At 42.3% G+C, this 15,585-nt stretch overlaps 1 protein-coding gene across 1 annotated transcript; it reads left to right on the top strand.

Moving 5' to 3' along the window:
- The first annotated feature begins 8,683 nt into the window (after nt 1-8,683).
- On the top strand, nt 8,684-12,710 carry LOC146587826 (uncharacterized). The gene is made up of 6 exons (XM_085318946.1): nt 8,684-8,714; nt 8,794-8,832; nt 9,001-9,297; nt 9,798-10,097; nt 10,779-10,880; nt 12,514-12,710. Exons 1-5 carry the CDS (start codon nt 8,684-8,686, stop codon nt 10,874-10,876), a joined length of 765 nt encoding a protein of 254 aa, XP_085175072.1. The 3' UTR covers nt 10,877-10,880; nt 12,514-12,710.
- The last annotated feature ends 2,875 nt before the right edge of the window (nt 12,711-15,585 follow it).

Genomic DNA, 15,585 nt, shown 5'->3' with positions numbered 1-15,585 from the left:
CACATCAATATAGATCTGGGGCAAAGGCGGTATTCAGTGCCTCTGCTTTTTCGGTGTTATTTGTTACCATGGCCCCTGCCTTGTTTAGTAGCAGGCACATATTTTTCCTGTCTATTCTGTTCCTGACCAGGTACTTCCAGAAGCCTTTCTTGTTGCCTTTCACATCCCTTGGCAATTTCAGCTGTAGGTTGGTTTCAGATCTCTTAACCCCATTGCTGCATGTTTGGACAGTGTCTTATATTCCCCCTGAGTCACCTCTCCCTACTTCCATCTCATGTACACTTCCTTTTATATTTGACTATAGTCAGGAGCTCCTTGTTTATCCATGCAAGTCTCCTGCTGCCTCTGCCCGGACCATTCTTGAGCTTGGAGGAGGTTATCCTTAAATATCAGCCAGCTCTCTTGGATCCCCATTCTCTCCAGGGATGTATCCCATGGGATTTTTCCAAGCAGGTCCACAAACAGGCTGAAGTCTGCTCTCCTCAAATCTAACCTACCCATTGTAATTCCCAGCAGCCAGGAACAAACAGTATTGCTCTGTTGTAATTCTGCAAAGTATACCATCTTCTCCTGAAGCATTCCTGGAGAATTTGACTTCTTTAAGCAAATCTCATTCCCTTGTGAAATGTTTGTGATGGGATCATCAGAAAAGTGAGTCATCTTCAACACATAACCACTGGTCAGATAGCAGCAACAACCAGAGATAGTACCTCCAGGTGAGAGGTAGGAAGAATTAGGAGAGAATGCATGTCCTTTACAAACCAGTGGCCCAAAAGAGATAAGATGTGGCTGTAGCAGATTATCATTTTCTCTCTGTAAGAGGGATATTTGCACATACAGCATCCACAAAAAGACTTGTTTATTTATTTATTTATTTTTAAAAATTGCAGTAATCATCCTGGAGATTTCTAAGATTAACCTGTAAATTTCTAAAATATGACTTGGAAGTGCCCCGGAATGCTTTAATAACAATTGGTGTGGGGGGTATTCTGTTTAATTTTTTTTGCTTGTTTCCTTGTACAGAGGAACAGGCTCTGGGGAGATTAGATTAATCATGTAAATTAAGACTCCAGCACATGTACACATGTGATATTGGGCAGTTTTTTTTTTCTGCAATAATTGCAGAAGTGCACAGCATTGATGCGAGGTATGGAGTTATCTGAAAAAAATAATGATGCGAGAAAAGATGTGGAGTGAATTCCTTCCTAACTGTCTCTATCTCTATAAAAGTAGCATGTCACATGGGAGGGTTCATTCCTTTCTTGTTTATGCCCTGACTTTGCTGCTGGGATCTCACAAAAGTGTCAGAGATTGCATAACTCAAATGGACATTTCCCTTTGAATAAGTCAGTTTTTACAGACAAATGTGATGCCAATCAACAGGGCGAGAGGCAATGGGCACAAACTGAAACAGAGGAAGTGCCATCTGAATATAAGGAAAAACTTCTTTCCTGTGAGAGTGACAGAGCACTGGAACAGGTTGTCCAGAGAGGTTGTGGAGTCTCCTTCTCTGCAGATATTCAAAATCTGCCTGGATGCAATCCTCTCCAGCATACTCTAGGTAACCCTGCTTGAGCAGAGGGGTTGGACTTTATGATCTCCAGAGGTCCCTTCCAACCTCAACCACTCTGATTCTGTGACTCTGTGAAATGAGGTCTTGTTAGAGGAGTACTGTAACCAAGGCGTGTTGATCCAATCCCTCTCCTTTAGCAAAGAGCTGATACTGAAAGCARTCATAGCAGGAAAAACTTGGCCTTTTAAAGTGCCTTTGGTTCTGAAGTCTTATTCTGGTATGTTAGTGTGGAAAAAAAATTAACAGGGCTGGGAACTGGATTCAGCTTCCAAACAGCAATGCAGAGATTCTTTGACCTGTATAATAGTCTTGTTCTTCCATCGTGGTTGTTACAGAGGAAATAAGATTTCTTCCTGTGTTTGACACTTGTCACCTCTAACATTCAGTGTTACCTATGGCCTCTTTCCTCTCCTTTGTTTTCTCCAATCTCATTTAACTATTTTAGGAGTCTAATTTAAAAGGAGTGACTAGAGATGTGGAGCAGAGGGACAGCTGAAAGAAGTTTTCAGTACAGATAGGGTAAATCCAGCAGAAAGGTTTTTCCACGAATGTTAGGTTGAGCCATGACTTTAAGGCTTTAGCCTTTTTTAGCCTTGGGATTACAAACATAGCTTTTGTAGTCATAAATTTCTCTTTTTGCTGCTTACAAACAACAGTCTCTCTCTCTCCCTCCCCTATCCCAGACCAAGGGCAGGATATTCATGCCAAAACCTATACATCCAGTGGCACTTTCTATGTCTGGAGATATTCCTGTGGGTTTCAAGGGACCATTCCACAATGAAAACTGATCACCTGTATCCCCCTACTTTTTGTTTACCATCCCCACTAACTGCTCCTGGTGCAGAGACTGATTCAAAATCACCTGACATACAAAGTAATCTTCAGCTCCTACCTCCTATAGATGCTTGCCCACCCATCTGGTGTTCAGTGAAGGCATTGTTCTGGCTTCTTTTGTCTAAACAGGGGTATCCAGTGGTATCTGGTGTACCCAAGGCTTTGTCTTATGCTTGGTGTGGGTTTCCTGGAAGTCCAACATCATGGTCACACCTCATAYTCCTTTCCTGGATACCTACAAGTATCTCAGATTCCACCATTGATTTATATGTGGGCCCTGCAGCCCATCTGAAACATTTACTTGCAMTTGGAACTGGACTTGGGACTTACATCTCCTGCAGAGTATGATAGAGTAAATAATCCCCAAGCCCATACGAGCACTCCTTCCTTATGGGCTAGGAGTGCTCTGAATCATATCATAGGTGACTGTGTGTTGCTCTTCATCTCTGATGGGGTATTCCCCTCTGTCCCTTTTCTCTTGCTGTCAATCCACCACATGCTCCTGTGCTTCTCCCAGGAGAGTGTGTCACCTAAGGTGCTTTGCTCCTGGGCTGGGAAGGGAACCAAGATAATGAGTTTTTAACAGAGCTTTAAAATAATTCCCAGCGATGATGGCAGAGCAAAGTTACAGAGCACAACTCGGATGGAGAGTGAAACATCACACAGATGTATAAATACACCTATGGAAGGTGATTGAGAACTCATATCTGAGAACAGCAACATTATCTATGTTTCTATGGCAAGTTGTTTCTTCTGTTATTCAAGTGGGTAGAAATGCAAGAAAAGACAGCATAATGTTTTTRGTTTTTGTTTTGGGGTTTGGGTTTTTTTAAAGAAGTTTGGAGCTCTCTGTTTTGTTTTGTCCTCTCCACTCTCTTGCCCCAAGTTAATCTTTATGTTTGCTTGCTTCTGGACAAATTATTAAATTAAGAGTGCTCACGTATGATGATAACCACAGTAGAAACTACCTACAGCCTATACTGGCTAGTCACATTGATGCCTCTCCATTTCAAATCTTTTCCTTATCTCTCTCTCCTTGCAAACTGTCTCTTTCTACTCCCTTGGTGATGGTTTTGGGAACTAAATTTGCCATTGTTAGGATGAATTGCACTGTGAGTCTTTTTCTGAGGATGTTGATTTCTTGGTTACGTGATACACTACCATAACTAGCTTTACTATGGCTTTGACAGAAATACTTTCTGCTTTTCAGTGATATGGATGCAGTACAAGAGGAGAGCAGAGAAAGGAGAGAGTAGAATCTGCACACTCTTGAGAAACTCAGAAGAGTTTCACCCAACTTCTGCTCTGTTTCTTTTTCAGTTCAAAGGCCTTGGATAAGCATTGACCAAGTTGACCCAGAAGAAATCTGTATGGAAATGGCTCAAGCATATTATAATGWTGGACCAAGAAATCCTGTAGCAGAAAAGATGCAGGCAATAAAATTAATCTTTATTAAAATCTGGATTTATTACAGCACGGTTAAGACTTTTTCTGAGCCATGTAGATCATGATTATAATTTGCTTAGCATCCCGTGTTAGTCTTGCATAAGAGCTCATCAGAAGACACACTTTCTTTAGAGGTATTTGGTACAGACCATGGAAACTGTATCAGAATGGTAAGGAAAGTTGCATACAGTTTAGTTCCTTTCCCAGGAGATGATGGACAGATTGGGGAAATTGGACTATGTAGCCATCTCCTAATATATTTTGGATCCTATTTTGTGCAACACAAACTACAAAAGGCCTTGAAAACACAATAGTCCATGAAAGGTTGTCCTCTCCCTTTGGGGAGACTCTAGCAGCTTTGTAGGAATCAAACTTATATTTCTTTTGCTTATTTTTCTGCTGAAATTACCTGATTATCAATGCTATGCTAGTATAGACCGAAGGAGAATCCAAAGGAATCCTAGCAAGTAAGTTGAACATATTCTCTCCCAGAACTGTTTTTCTTTCCCGGTTGAGCACCAGAGGAAACAGAAAGGTTAGTTTTCTCTGAGCATCCAGCTCCATAATGGCTAATGATAAATATGAAACTCTGCCAGAGAATGACTCTTATCCCCAGGGAATGAAGTTTTATTGGGGGGGGGGAGAGGATATGTCACTCCCCTTCCCTCCTCCCCCAAAAAAAGAAAAAAGAGAGAGATTCTGTCCACAAAGAATCGTGTTGAGACAGTGGCAACAGGGAACAAAACCACAGTTTTGGAGAAAGAATGTCAAATAGAATTTATAATCCAGAATGTCTAGGGGCAAAGAGAGAGAGGAAGAGACTGAAAAAACATGAAGAACCACATGAGCAGTTAACTCTATCATGATGTACATCCTATTAAATGGGAAATTCTTTTCCAGAATGAAAGTGGAGACAGGGACAAATGTGGCTGGGGTTGAATACTGGCTGGGGAGAGACAATCTCTTATTCAGCTCTAGGAGATGATAATTTAGATCATATTATTATTCCTTTTAAATCAAGAAGTGATGTTTTAAAATGGATATTAACTCAAGAGTGATTTTTCAGAGTTTAGCTAACTTCTCTATCTGTCTGCAGATAATTCTATGCATTTATATCTTTCTAGGGAGCTGTTTATTAACTTGGGGGAAAATCCAGGTACAGTGGGTAAGATATTATATTTTTACTGCATTGACATTACCTAAAGTGGAAGGAGCACCTTGAAGCTAACTGATCCTGCAAGAAACAATAGGCATTGCAGTCCCAAAGAATGAGAATCCTCTCCTTGAGCAGTGCAGTGAAGATGTCTGCARTTATTAAGGCCTTTGTTTCAATGAGCAGAGGTTGTGCTCATTCAGACTCCAGAATATTTTTCTTGCCTGATGAGCTCTGACAGGTTAGTACAAGAGGGACTGTTAGCAGGACACTGGTATTCTCTAGAGAGAGACAATATCTGCAGGAGCTAGCTGACTCTAGCTACAGTGGAGTTGCAAAGGCTTCCAACACATGATCTTACCTGTGGCAAATGGATCTGACTGTTAAGTAATAGCTCTGTCATTTTCTTTCTATGTAGAAGCTTATCAGATCTTACTGACAAGTAAGATCTTACTAGTCATTCTACTCCCTTTCTCTGGCTGATTTCTCATTTGAGGATCAGATTAGTCTGTGACAGATGAAACCAAGAGATGATCTATCTGAAAAAGACCCAACTTGAACAATACTGCGCTCCAGGGCTTAAACTGCTCAACATTCATGTCATCCTTTCAGGTAGTAACTTTTCAGCCTCATCAGTGGAGGTTAAAAAGGAGGTACATGTAAATACACACATTCTCTTCCTCTATGTATCTCACTCTGTTCAACAAAGGACAATGACTTTATGTGGTCCTCATGCAGAAGACATTTTTTTTCAGTAGAAAGAAGCTGATTAGATCTGATGCCTCTGATTTAACAACAGCAAAAACACATCATCCACCTTCGTCGTTCATGTCAATAGTTCAACATTGTGCTCATACTGCTGAGCCTATGACCTGGCTCCTCACTACTGACTCTTCCTAACCTCCCCACTCTTGGTACTCCCAGAATTATTTCCACAGAGACCCAGGGTCTATACCAGGTCAGTGTTTGCCTAGACCTTACCCTGTGTATCTATGTGATCAACAGTTGCAAGGTTACTGTGTCACTTAAGCTTGGATGGTGTCATAGGATAGGGCTGATTTTTTTTTTCCCAGAAGCCAACATGTATGTAAAAGGAGCTGAGAGAAGCAGGGTGGAGCTTTGTTTCTGCTTTTGAGATGCAGTTTTGTTGTCTAGACATAGATCTAAAGCTGTTTCAGATGACAGGAAGGTAGCTGAAAGAGATTCAGGGGATGAAATATAGGTTTCTGCTTTTGGATCAACACACCAAAACTCAGGCAAGATAAATATCTAGGGTATCTATAACAGAAGTCAATGTCAAAATTAAAGCACTTGTATCACCTTTAAGTTGTTCAAATCTAAGCTGTTTTTCTAGGGAAGTTAAAGGGAGAAACCAACAGTTTTGGGAGGTGTTGCCCTCTCTACATTAAGAGACGGATGGAGATGGAAATACTGACAGCTCCATGACTTCTGGGAGCTCACACTAGTACCATAGAATGTTAGTGTTTAATAACTGAAAGGCTTTTTTTTAATCCAATTATGGAGAAACAAACAAACAAGCAAGCCAAACCAAACCAAACTAAAAAACAAACAAACAAGCAAGCAAAAAAAACAACCAACGAAGCCAGAAGACCGATGAGTTTCTTTTCCGTTTTGTTTTGTGTTCCCCAATATATCGCTTGGAAATTTAGTTGCAAAGAAGTCAAAATTTTTTCTTAAGCAGAATACCAAAGGCCAATGCTTATAAGCCTCCAGTTGCATCTGAATGACTTGAGACATTTGTCTAYATATATCGGATGGGGGCAGTATTTTGGGTTCAATTCTTTATGAATAGATATGATAGAGATGATGGGAGAGGTTAAGCAGGGCCAGAGAAAATATGAGCACAAACCCAAATGGAATTCAGAGAATTGTGATCATGAGTACTCATCCAACTAATTCTGAAGCTCAGAGTCAGCCTTGTGTCTTCTCAGGCAGAGGGGAAGTCTTACACAAATATCTTGTGCTGTGTCGATGCAATAGGTTCTCTCTCCCAGGCCTAGGGAGAGAACCTCAGTGTGTTGGCTCCTAAGACATTCATCAGCTATAATCCAGTCAATCCCAATACCTCTCAGAGCTGGCAATTAGACCCTGACCTCGAGGTATCTTATACCCCAGCTCAACCAGTCTTTCCTCCCCTGCTAAAACCCATGTGATCTCAATTCCTTCCTAATTCATTAAAGAGCACATCAGTACCATTTCTTTAAATTTCAAGATAAAATTTTGCAGTGATGATATAAATCAATTGCCCAGCAATCAGAAAGTCACATCTGACAGAAGAAATAATCTTGTTCAACATGTTATGTGTGGTTAAAAGATAAATTTAGGGACCTGCTGAGTTTTGTATCTGGTTTTACTAGGAAGGTCTCATTGGTATATAGAATTTCTTCAAATTCATCAGAACTGGTGTCTAAATTCTTTTTCAGTTTTCTGCAGTTAAAATAGCAGGCAGAAATCATCCACCCTTCCTGAACCAAGCCCTTTTGATCTGTATTTGCAAACAAGCTCTTTTACTTCCTCCCAGCAATGTTAGTTCTAATAGTTAATGTAGTTTATCATCTCTGAAGGCTGCTGTATCATCCATTTCTATTCGACATATCTGAGCATGCTGAAAATGACATTGAGCATTCATTTAAGCACTTCAGTTGTTTTTCTCAGCTTGAATCTGAATTAATTCAACTTTTATGCATTAAGGATTAGTTGCCTAACCATGGAATAAAGACACTCAAGTGCTAATAGCTGTGTTTTGAAGCAGCAGGTGCCTTCTGTGCAGAGTTTTCTGAAGAGGTTGGCCATGGAGTGAAAGTCTGTAGAAGATGTTAGACATGTGATAGAAATTTGTTCTGAGGTTGATCCACAGATTGAATCCACAAGTGGTAGATCAACCCCAAGGTGACCACATTTTCAGATGCAATACTTTTTTTATTGCCTGGATTGGTGGAATTTTAGGACATTTCAGGTTATAGTTTGGGTGGTTTTGACTAGAGAACCATGTTGACTTAGTGGTCTTCACAAATTCAGTACCTGTATGTATCTGCACTAGCAGATATGTGAGTCTGTGTTCAGAAACACTAAACCAAAACCAGAGAGCAGTAGAAACTGAGTAGTACAGATGAATAAGTATAGCTGAGTAGTAATGCAGGGGGATAGATAGACACAAAGACATAACTGCATGAGTGTGTGTATGGATAAATGGGTGGATGTAGAATGAAAGGTTGGTCACTAAGATATAAAATTGCTAGTGGTGTCCATACCAACTGAAGGAAAACCTTCACCAAGCCAGATAGGGTCACTAGAAGGATAAATGGACAAGTACAGTATCTATCTCTGGATGAGGCAGACATCCATCAGGAGAGACATATTCACTAGGCACACAGTATGGGAGGCCAGTATCATGCCCTGAATTTGTTATGCTCTCTCCAAAATCTATAGTGTGACTGTTGTATAGTGGACTCTGTTCCTTGTCTTTGCTCTCTCATCTATCTTGATCTTCCGTCTCATGGCTGCATAGAAATTAATCAGTATGAACAGTATGAACATGTGGCACTGAGGAGGCGTATCCTGCTTGACTGAATGCCAAAGAGGGTAGGACTTCAAGGGTGCTGAAATACAGCCTTGCCAGCTGTCCAGCTTTATTCTCTGGGAGAGGTTTGCTCAGTATGGTGCTGTCTTTTCTTCTGCATCTGATGTGTAAGTGAATTTATTCCTCCACTTTTAGCAGCCACCTCTGTCTTGTCTTCTCAAAGCTCTTAATCTCCATCTCTTTCAGCCTTCCTCCAGGCATTCCTGTTTGCTGTATTATCTGCGGGTAAGTACAATTTTACCTATCATAAGATGTCCAGTTGAAAGGTGAGCCTTCAGCAATAAGGTGGGATTGAGTAGCATCTTGTAAGATGGAGATAAAGGGACTATCTCATCTTCTTTTTCCCTTCTGAGGATTCTCTCCCATTCTCTAAATCCTTGCTTTCTTTTCCAGATCTTCTGCCAGTCCCTACCCTCTCCACAGACTCCAGTTATCATGTATACTATGAAGGGGAGCGTGTAGCTTTGATATGCTTGGCTCCAACAAAGAGGACAATAGGTGGATTTTGGTTCTTCAACCAAAGTGGAGACCAAATCTATCAGAGAGCACCCTATCACCACACAGCTGCCTGGCTCCAGCTCACAGCTTCCAAAACATCTAGTGGAGAATACACTTGTATGTACTGGGTGGAGGATTCTGGACAAGAAATCTCTTCCAATAGGAGCTTTCCACTTTCAGTTAAGGTGCAAGGTATGTTTCTCTTGTGGATATGACTTGGATACCATTACCCCATTCACTCTGCTTCTCCCATTAGACCATGCCAATCCAAAATGAAGCTGCTCTGACTTCGAGTCTGTACCTTCTCAAAACGTCTTTATATGCTGCTGGATTTTCTCCAGAAAGCAGTAATAAGATTGCGTAGCAGCAGCTTCAGAAGTTGCGCCACTTTCAAGAGCTCTTTTAATACCTATCAACCACAATGTTTTCATTGGGATTGTGGGTGTATCACATGCCTTCCCACATAGGCTATATAAAAATACATATTTTCTGTATATCAGTGAAGCCTAGTAAACTGATCAGAGTTATTGTCTCTAAGACTTGTGAGATTATTTTACATTGCTCATGGTTCAAGAACAGTATAGAAAAAAGAGCCAAGAATGACCTCCCCCCTAGAAAGGTATATTTGGTTTGGTGTGATTTTATTATTTTATTTTATTTTATTTTATTTTGCTTTATTTTATTTTTTGCAGATGCTCCCATGGCTCCAATCTTGTCCCTAGATCCTCAGCAACAAGTCTACACAACTGGGAATGATATCAAACTACTCTGCTCTGTCCCCTCATCTCTAGACTATATTAGAGAAATCCAGTACTATGGGGACTTTGGACTTGCAATCTCTATCCCAGTATCAAACATTAAAAACTACAGCTACAACCTCAGGATCACAGGAGAGGAGGTCTCTGGATTTTACAGTTGTGCCTATTTTGTATTTTGGTCTAGACGTGCTGTTCGCTCAGAGAGGAGTCGCTGGGTCCATGTCTATGTGAAAAGTGAGTTTTTAAAATCTCGCACACGGGGGGTCCAATAACTACTGATCTATCATCAGTTAATTCATCTCCATGCACTTATCTATGAATTCATTCATGGATCTCATCACCATCACCTCCTGCCATATGAACATGTCTTTCTGTCTCAGTCTCTTTATCCATCACTGAACAAGCTCATTGCCATGTCCATCCATGTGTTTATCTACCAAAGAATGAGACATACTGGAAAAATCTCAATGAAAGAGCTTCTCATCACCTTAGAATGGTTTTCTAATAAGATCAGAGCTGTCTAGGATGATGCAACTTTACTGGACTGGGATATGTACCGTATCTTTCAAAGAGGATTACTCACTAACTAATCTCCTAGGGATCAATACAGCAGATTATGAGGGTATAGTAGAGTGGCCAGCGCAGTTTAGCTTCTGATTTGTAGGATCATACAGCTGCTGGCTGGTATGTTTCCAGAATCTGGAGATCCACTGACTCTCACACCAAATCCCAATGTTTCTGGTCCAGGAATTTGTGGTGGAAGATCTGGAGGGAACATAACCTCATTCCCTCTGATGTGTGGGTGGAATAGAAGCTGTAGGCATTTTCTGATTATGATAGGATGAATTTTATGTATTGAGGGGGGAAATATTGCATAATGACAAAATCACCCTTGATTTCTCCTCACCCGCACAGGCCAGAAAATCAACTGGATCCGTGAGATTGTTGTGGGTGGTTCATTCTTTACAATCAATGGCCTCATCTTTTTCTTCTCCCACTGCCTGATGAAATGAAGAGGTAAATATTAYATTTTTAGTCAGAAACACTGATTCTTATAATCCTGAGATTTTATTTTCGTTGCCAGAAATGATCCACTTTGTTATTTTACATTCATTTAAAAGGGGGGGAAAAAAATGTATGTTCAAAACGTTTTGGGGAGAATGTTCTGGCCAGAGAATTTGTACAGGATCTCTCTTTACTCTTCTTCCTTACTTGGCACCCAAATTTATCTCCCTTAGAGGTCTGAGACTAAAGAAGGCAATTTCAGATGCTGTTGCTTCCCTTCTTTGCAGATCAGGAGGAAGAATTCAGAATGGAATAACAATATGAAGCAGAAGAAACATCTCCACAGTTTTTTTCCTCTGTTTAACAAAAGCAATCCATTGCTTAAGACTTTGGCTAATTCCCTGTTGACTGTGTCAGTGTCCCCAAAAGACAAGCGTGGTGAATGCCAAGCTGAAATTACTTAGTCTGCTTCTCTCTTCTGTGCCTTCAAACTCGTCTCATGTCTCTGTGATAAAATCTGAGTGTTGTGTSTTTGTGGTGCGGGTTTCATCAAGAGATGCATCTTCCTATCCTCCATCCTGGAAAGTGTGTCCATGTGTGTTTGTGCATGTRTGTGTGCATCTGTTCTGCCACATATGTAACTCCACAATGTTATCATTAAATCTGATTCTTACTTTCATCGGAAATTCAGACTCCTTTATGGCAGACCATTGCACCTCAGGCATTTATTGCTGAACTGTGGGACCTGCCAGAAGGGTGAAAGGCACACAGGCACATCAGTTATTTATCCTTCTAGATTGCCTATGCTGGGTGTCCAGAGATAACAAATATCTGCACTGCCAACATATACTGACTTGCATCCGTAGAGGACTGATTTTTTGGAAAGGGAAAATAAAGGGAGACGGAGGGCTTAGATCACAGCAAATATCCCTGGGAATGGCCAGAATTCATTCTCAAAGGAAAAGTAGATGGAAGAAGGGACTCCCAGTACGGGAGCACTGTAGATATCAAAACTTCCTGCTCCATCACCAAAGAGTATAAATCATCCCTGGTAATGGGGAAGAGCTCTGCAGCCTGCCCTCAGCAGGAACAAGAAACCTCAGAAGGGCTAAATTCCCTTCTGAACACCAGGTTATGCCAAATGTTGGGTGTCAGTTTAGATGCTTAGATTTGCAGGAAGCCTTGTGCACACATTAGCCCCTTCCACAACTATGCTTGCAGCACCATGCTCCCTGGAAGATAGAGGAGAGCTGGCATGGAGCAGAAACATCTAACCAAATCCCACAATCATGGCTCAGCTGAGCTCAGGATCTGGATGGATCTGTTGCTCATCTGGTGCAAATCAGGCTAGCCCAAGAGACTACCTCGCCTCCCATTGCCTCACTTCCTCTCACCTCACTTCTCTTCATCTCCCCTCTCCTGCCCTCCCTCCTTTTTTCCTCCCCTCCCCTCCCCGTCCCTCAACACTCTTTGTAGAACCCCAATATCCTTTCAGTTTCCACAGAGTTGATCACCCTTCTGTGTTCCTTTCCCAGGGGCCAGGATGCAACAGGATATTAGTTCTTCCAGCAAAGTCAGTGGTACCACTTTGAGGTCTTCCGAGATCCCAAGGGACATGATCAAATGTTTCTTTTGTCTGAGACAGGGAAGAACGGGACATCTGTGCATGAATACTCAAGACAAGTCTGGCCAGGCAATCCCTTCTGAGGAGAGTGAGCCAGTCTTTGTAACTGTAGCAGATGAGATCCTGGGCTACTTGAAGGACAGTTGATCATAACCCACTGATCGTTTGTCAAAAGGATTTGGGTAGAGAAGAGCTGGTTCATTTCAACCCTAAACCATGAGAACTGCAGGAAAAAAGGTAGCTACGGTCCCCCAGACTTTCTCCTACTCAGCACCAGGTTTTGGGGACAGCATGCCTAACAGAAATTATCCCACCAGCATCTTTCACTAACCACTATTAAGCTGCAATACTAGCCTAGATTGAGCCTCCTGTAAAGACATCTTGAAGTTACAGAGAAAGCAGCAGTGCGTTTTGGTATTAGCCTATTCTTGGAGTCAAGCTAACAGCCCCACAGGGGTTTAATCTTGGATTTCTGTGCTTTTCCCTAGATTCTTCCTGAGAGTCCTAACTGGATGCAGATCCTGCACKCGCCATCTATGTCACTAAAGAATCCACCATCCTTAGATGCTCAGCTCCAGAGAAAGCCATTTACAATTTCTCTAGGGATGGCCAAGGGGGGCACTCATCTTTTAGCAATAGCTTAGACTTTTCAGTTTACATATGTGAGGGAGAATAAGGTATTAAATACTTGAGCACAAGAACATGCTATACTGCACTAGAAGTCCCCTGTATCTCAAATTTATCTTTCCTTCTTTCAAAACCCTTTCTAATTTTAGATTTCTAAGCATTCTGGTGAGAAGAGTGCATGACTGAATGCTACATAGCATAAGAAAACAGTGTCTTAGGTGCTGTTTTGAGGGTATTTATGGTTTAGAAGTCTTTCAAGTTTTCTCCCAAGATGGAGGCTACTCATCTCTCCTCAACTGATAGATATTCTCTTCTGGCCACCTATTTTTTTTTTTAGGTAACTGAATCCTAGCCCTCATGACTGGAGTCTAAAGAGCAGATACAGCTCACAGGAGCAAAGGTAGGTATCAGATATGTTTGTTTAAATAAATTCTGCCTAATTGATATTTTAGGTTATGTCAAAAATCCTTCAAGGTCCTCTCTGACCCCTCCTGTTTCTTCTCCTCTGTGATCTTCTTTCTGAGGTGGTAATGAAGGTGAATGACCTCTCTGGACTTAGATGGAGGGGAATTCACACTTATGGTCTGCACAGTCCCCAACAGATAGCAGCAAGATGGAGTCCAGATTATTCTTGGTAATATGAGGAGGAAGATCAGGCTGCTAGACAGTAGAGTGCAGGCTACATGAAACTTATTGCTCAGCATCTCATGAGTGAGTTGTATCAGCACCATGAAATTTGCTTGTTAGTAGAAGGAGGAAGTAAGAGACAGGTTAATCATATCTCCCAGAGTCAGGTCACAAGCATCATCGTCACCAGGAGATGTGAAGGGCCTGTTTAGCCTGGAGAAGAGAAGACTGAGGGAGGATCTTATCAATGTGTATAAGTATCTGAAAGGAAGGTGTCAAGGGGATGGGGCTAAACTCTTTTCAGTTGTCCCATGCGAGAGGACAAGAGGCAACGGGCAAAAACTGAACCACAGGAAGTCCCACCTGAATGTGAGTGAGAGTGACAGAGCCCTGGAAGAGGAGTCTCCTTCTCTGRAGATATTCAAAGCCCACCTGGATGCAACACTGTCTACCATGCTGTAGGTGACCCTGCTGAGTGGGAGGTTGGACTAGATGATCKYCAGAGRTCCCTTCCAACCTTACTGATTCACAGAATTACATAATCACACAGCGTCTCAGAGTAGTTGAGGTTGGAAGGGACCTCTGAAGATCATCTAGTCCAACCCCCCTGATCAACTGTGATTCTGTGTGATTATGTGATTATGTGACTGTCATACATAGGACTATGACCATCCCATAAAACCTCACAGAATCATAGAATCAGTAAGGTTGGAAGGGACCTTTGGAGATCATCTAGTCCAACCCCCCTGCTCAAGCACGGCCACCTAGAGCACATTGCACAGGATCACATCCAGGTGAGTTTCRAATACCGCCAGAGAAGGAGACTCCACAACCTCTCTGGGCAACCTGTTCCACTACTCCATCATTCTCACAGGAAAGTTTTTCCTCATATTCAGGTGGAGCTTCCTGTGTTTCACTTTGTGCCCACAGCCTCTTCTCCTGTCACTTGGCACCACTTAGAAGAGTCCAGTCCCATTCCCTTGACACCCTCCCTTAAAGTGTATGTAGACATTGATAAGATCCCCTCTCAGTCTTCTCTTCTACAGGCCCAGCTCTCGCAGCTTTTCCTCATAGGGCAGATGGTCCAGTTCTCTGATCATCTTCCTAACCCTGCGCTGGACTTTCTCCAGTAGCTCCATGTCTCTCTTGGACTAAGGAGCCTGGAATTGGACACAGTACTCCAGATGTGGCCTCTCCAGGGCTCAGTAGAGTGGCAGGATCATCTCCCTTAACCTGCTGGCAACATTCTTCCTAATGCACCCCAGGAGACCACTGGTTTTCCTGGCCACAAGGGCACATTGCTGGCTCATGGTCAACTTGTTGTCCACCAGCACTCCCAGGTCCTTTTCTGCAGAGCTGCTTTCCAACACATCAGCCCCCAGCCTATTTTAGTGCATGGAGTTATTCCTGCCTAAGTGCAGAACCTTGCGCCTGCCCTTATTGAACCTCAGGGGGTTCCTCTCCGCTCAACTCCCCAGCCTGTCCAGGTCTCTCTGAATGGCAGAACAGCCCTCAGGTGTGTCAGCCACTCCTCCCAGCTTGGTATCATCAGCAAACTTGCTGAGGAGGCGCTCTGTCCCTTCATCCAGGTCATTGATGAATAAATTGAATAAGACAGGACCCAGTACTGAGCCCTGGGGAACTCCACTAACCACAGGCCTCCAAGTGGACTCCACGCCACTGATGACAACCCTCTGAGCTCTGCCTTTCAGCCAGTTCTCAGTCCACCTCACTGTCCACTCATCTAATCCATATTTCCTGAGCTTACCTGAGGATGTTATGGGAAACAGTGTCAAAAGCCTTGCTGAAGTCAAGGTACACAACATCCACTGCTCTCCC

This window comes from Rhea americana, unplaced genomic scaffold (assembly GCF_003343005.1).
Source record: "Rhea americana isolate MKP2758 unplaced genomic scaffold, rheAme1 scaffold_564, whole genome shotgun sequence".
In the NCBI taxonomy this organism is placed as follows: Eukaryota; Metazoa; Chordata; class Aves; order Rheiformes; family Rheidae; genus Rhea; species Rhea americana.
The sequence above is the reverse complement of the archived record's forward strand: the minus strand, read 5'-3'. Positions and strand labels throughout refer to the sequence as shown.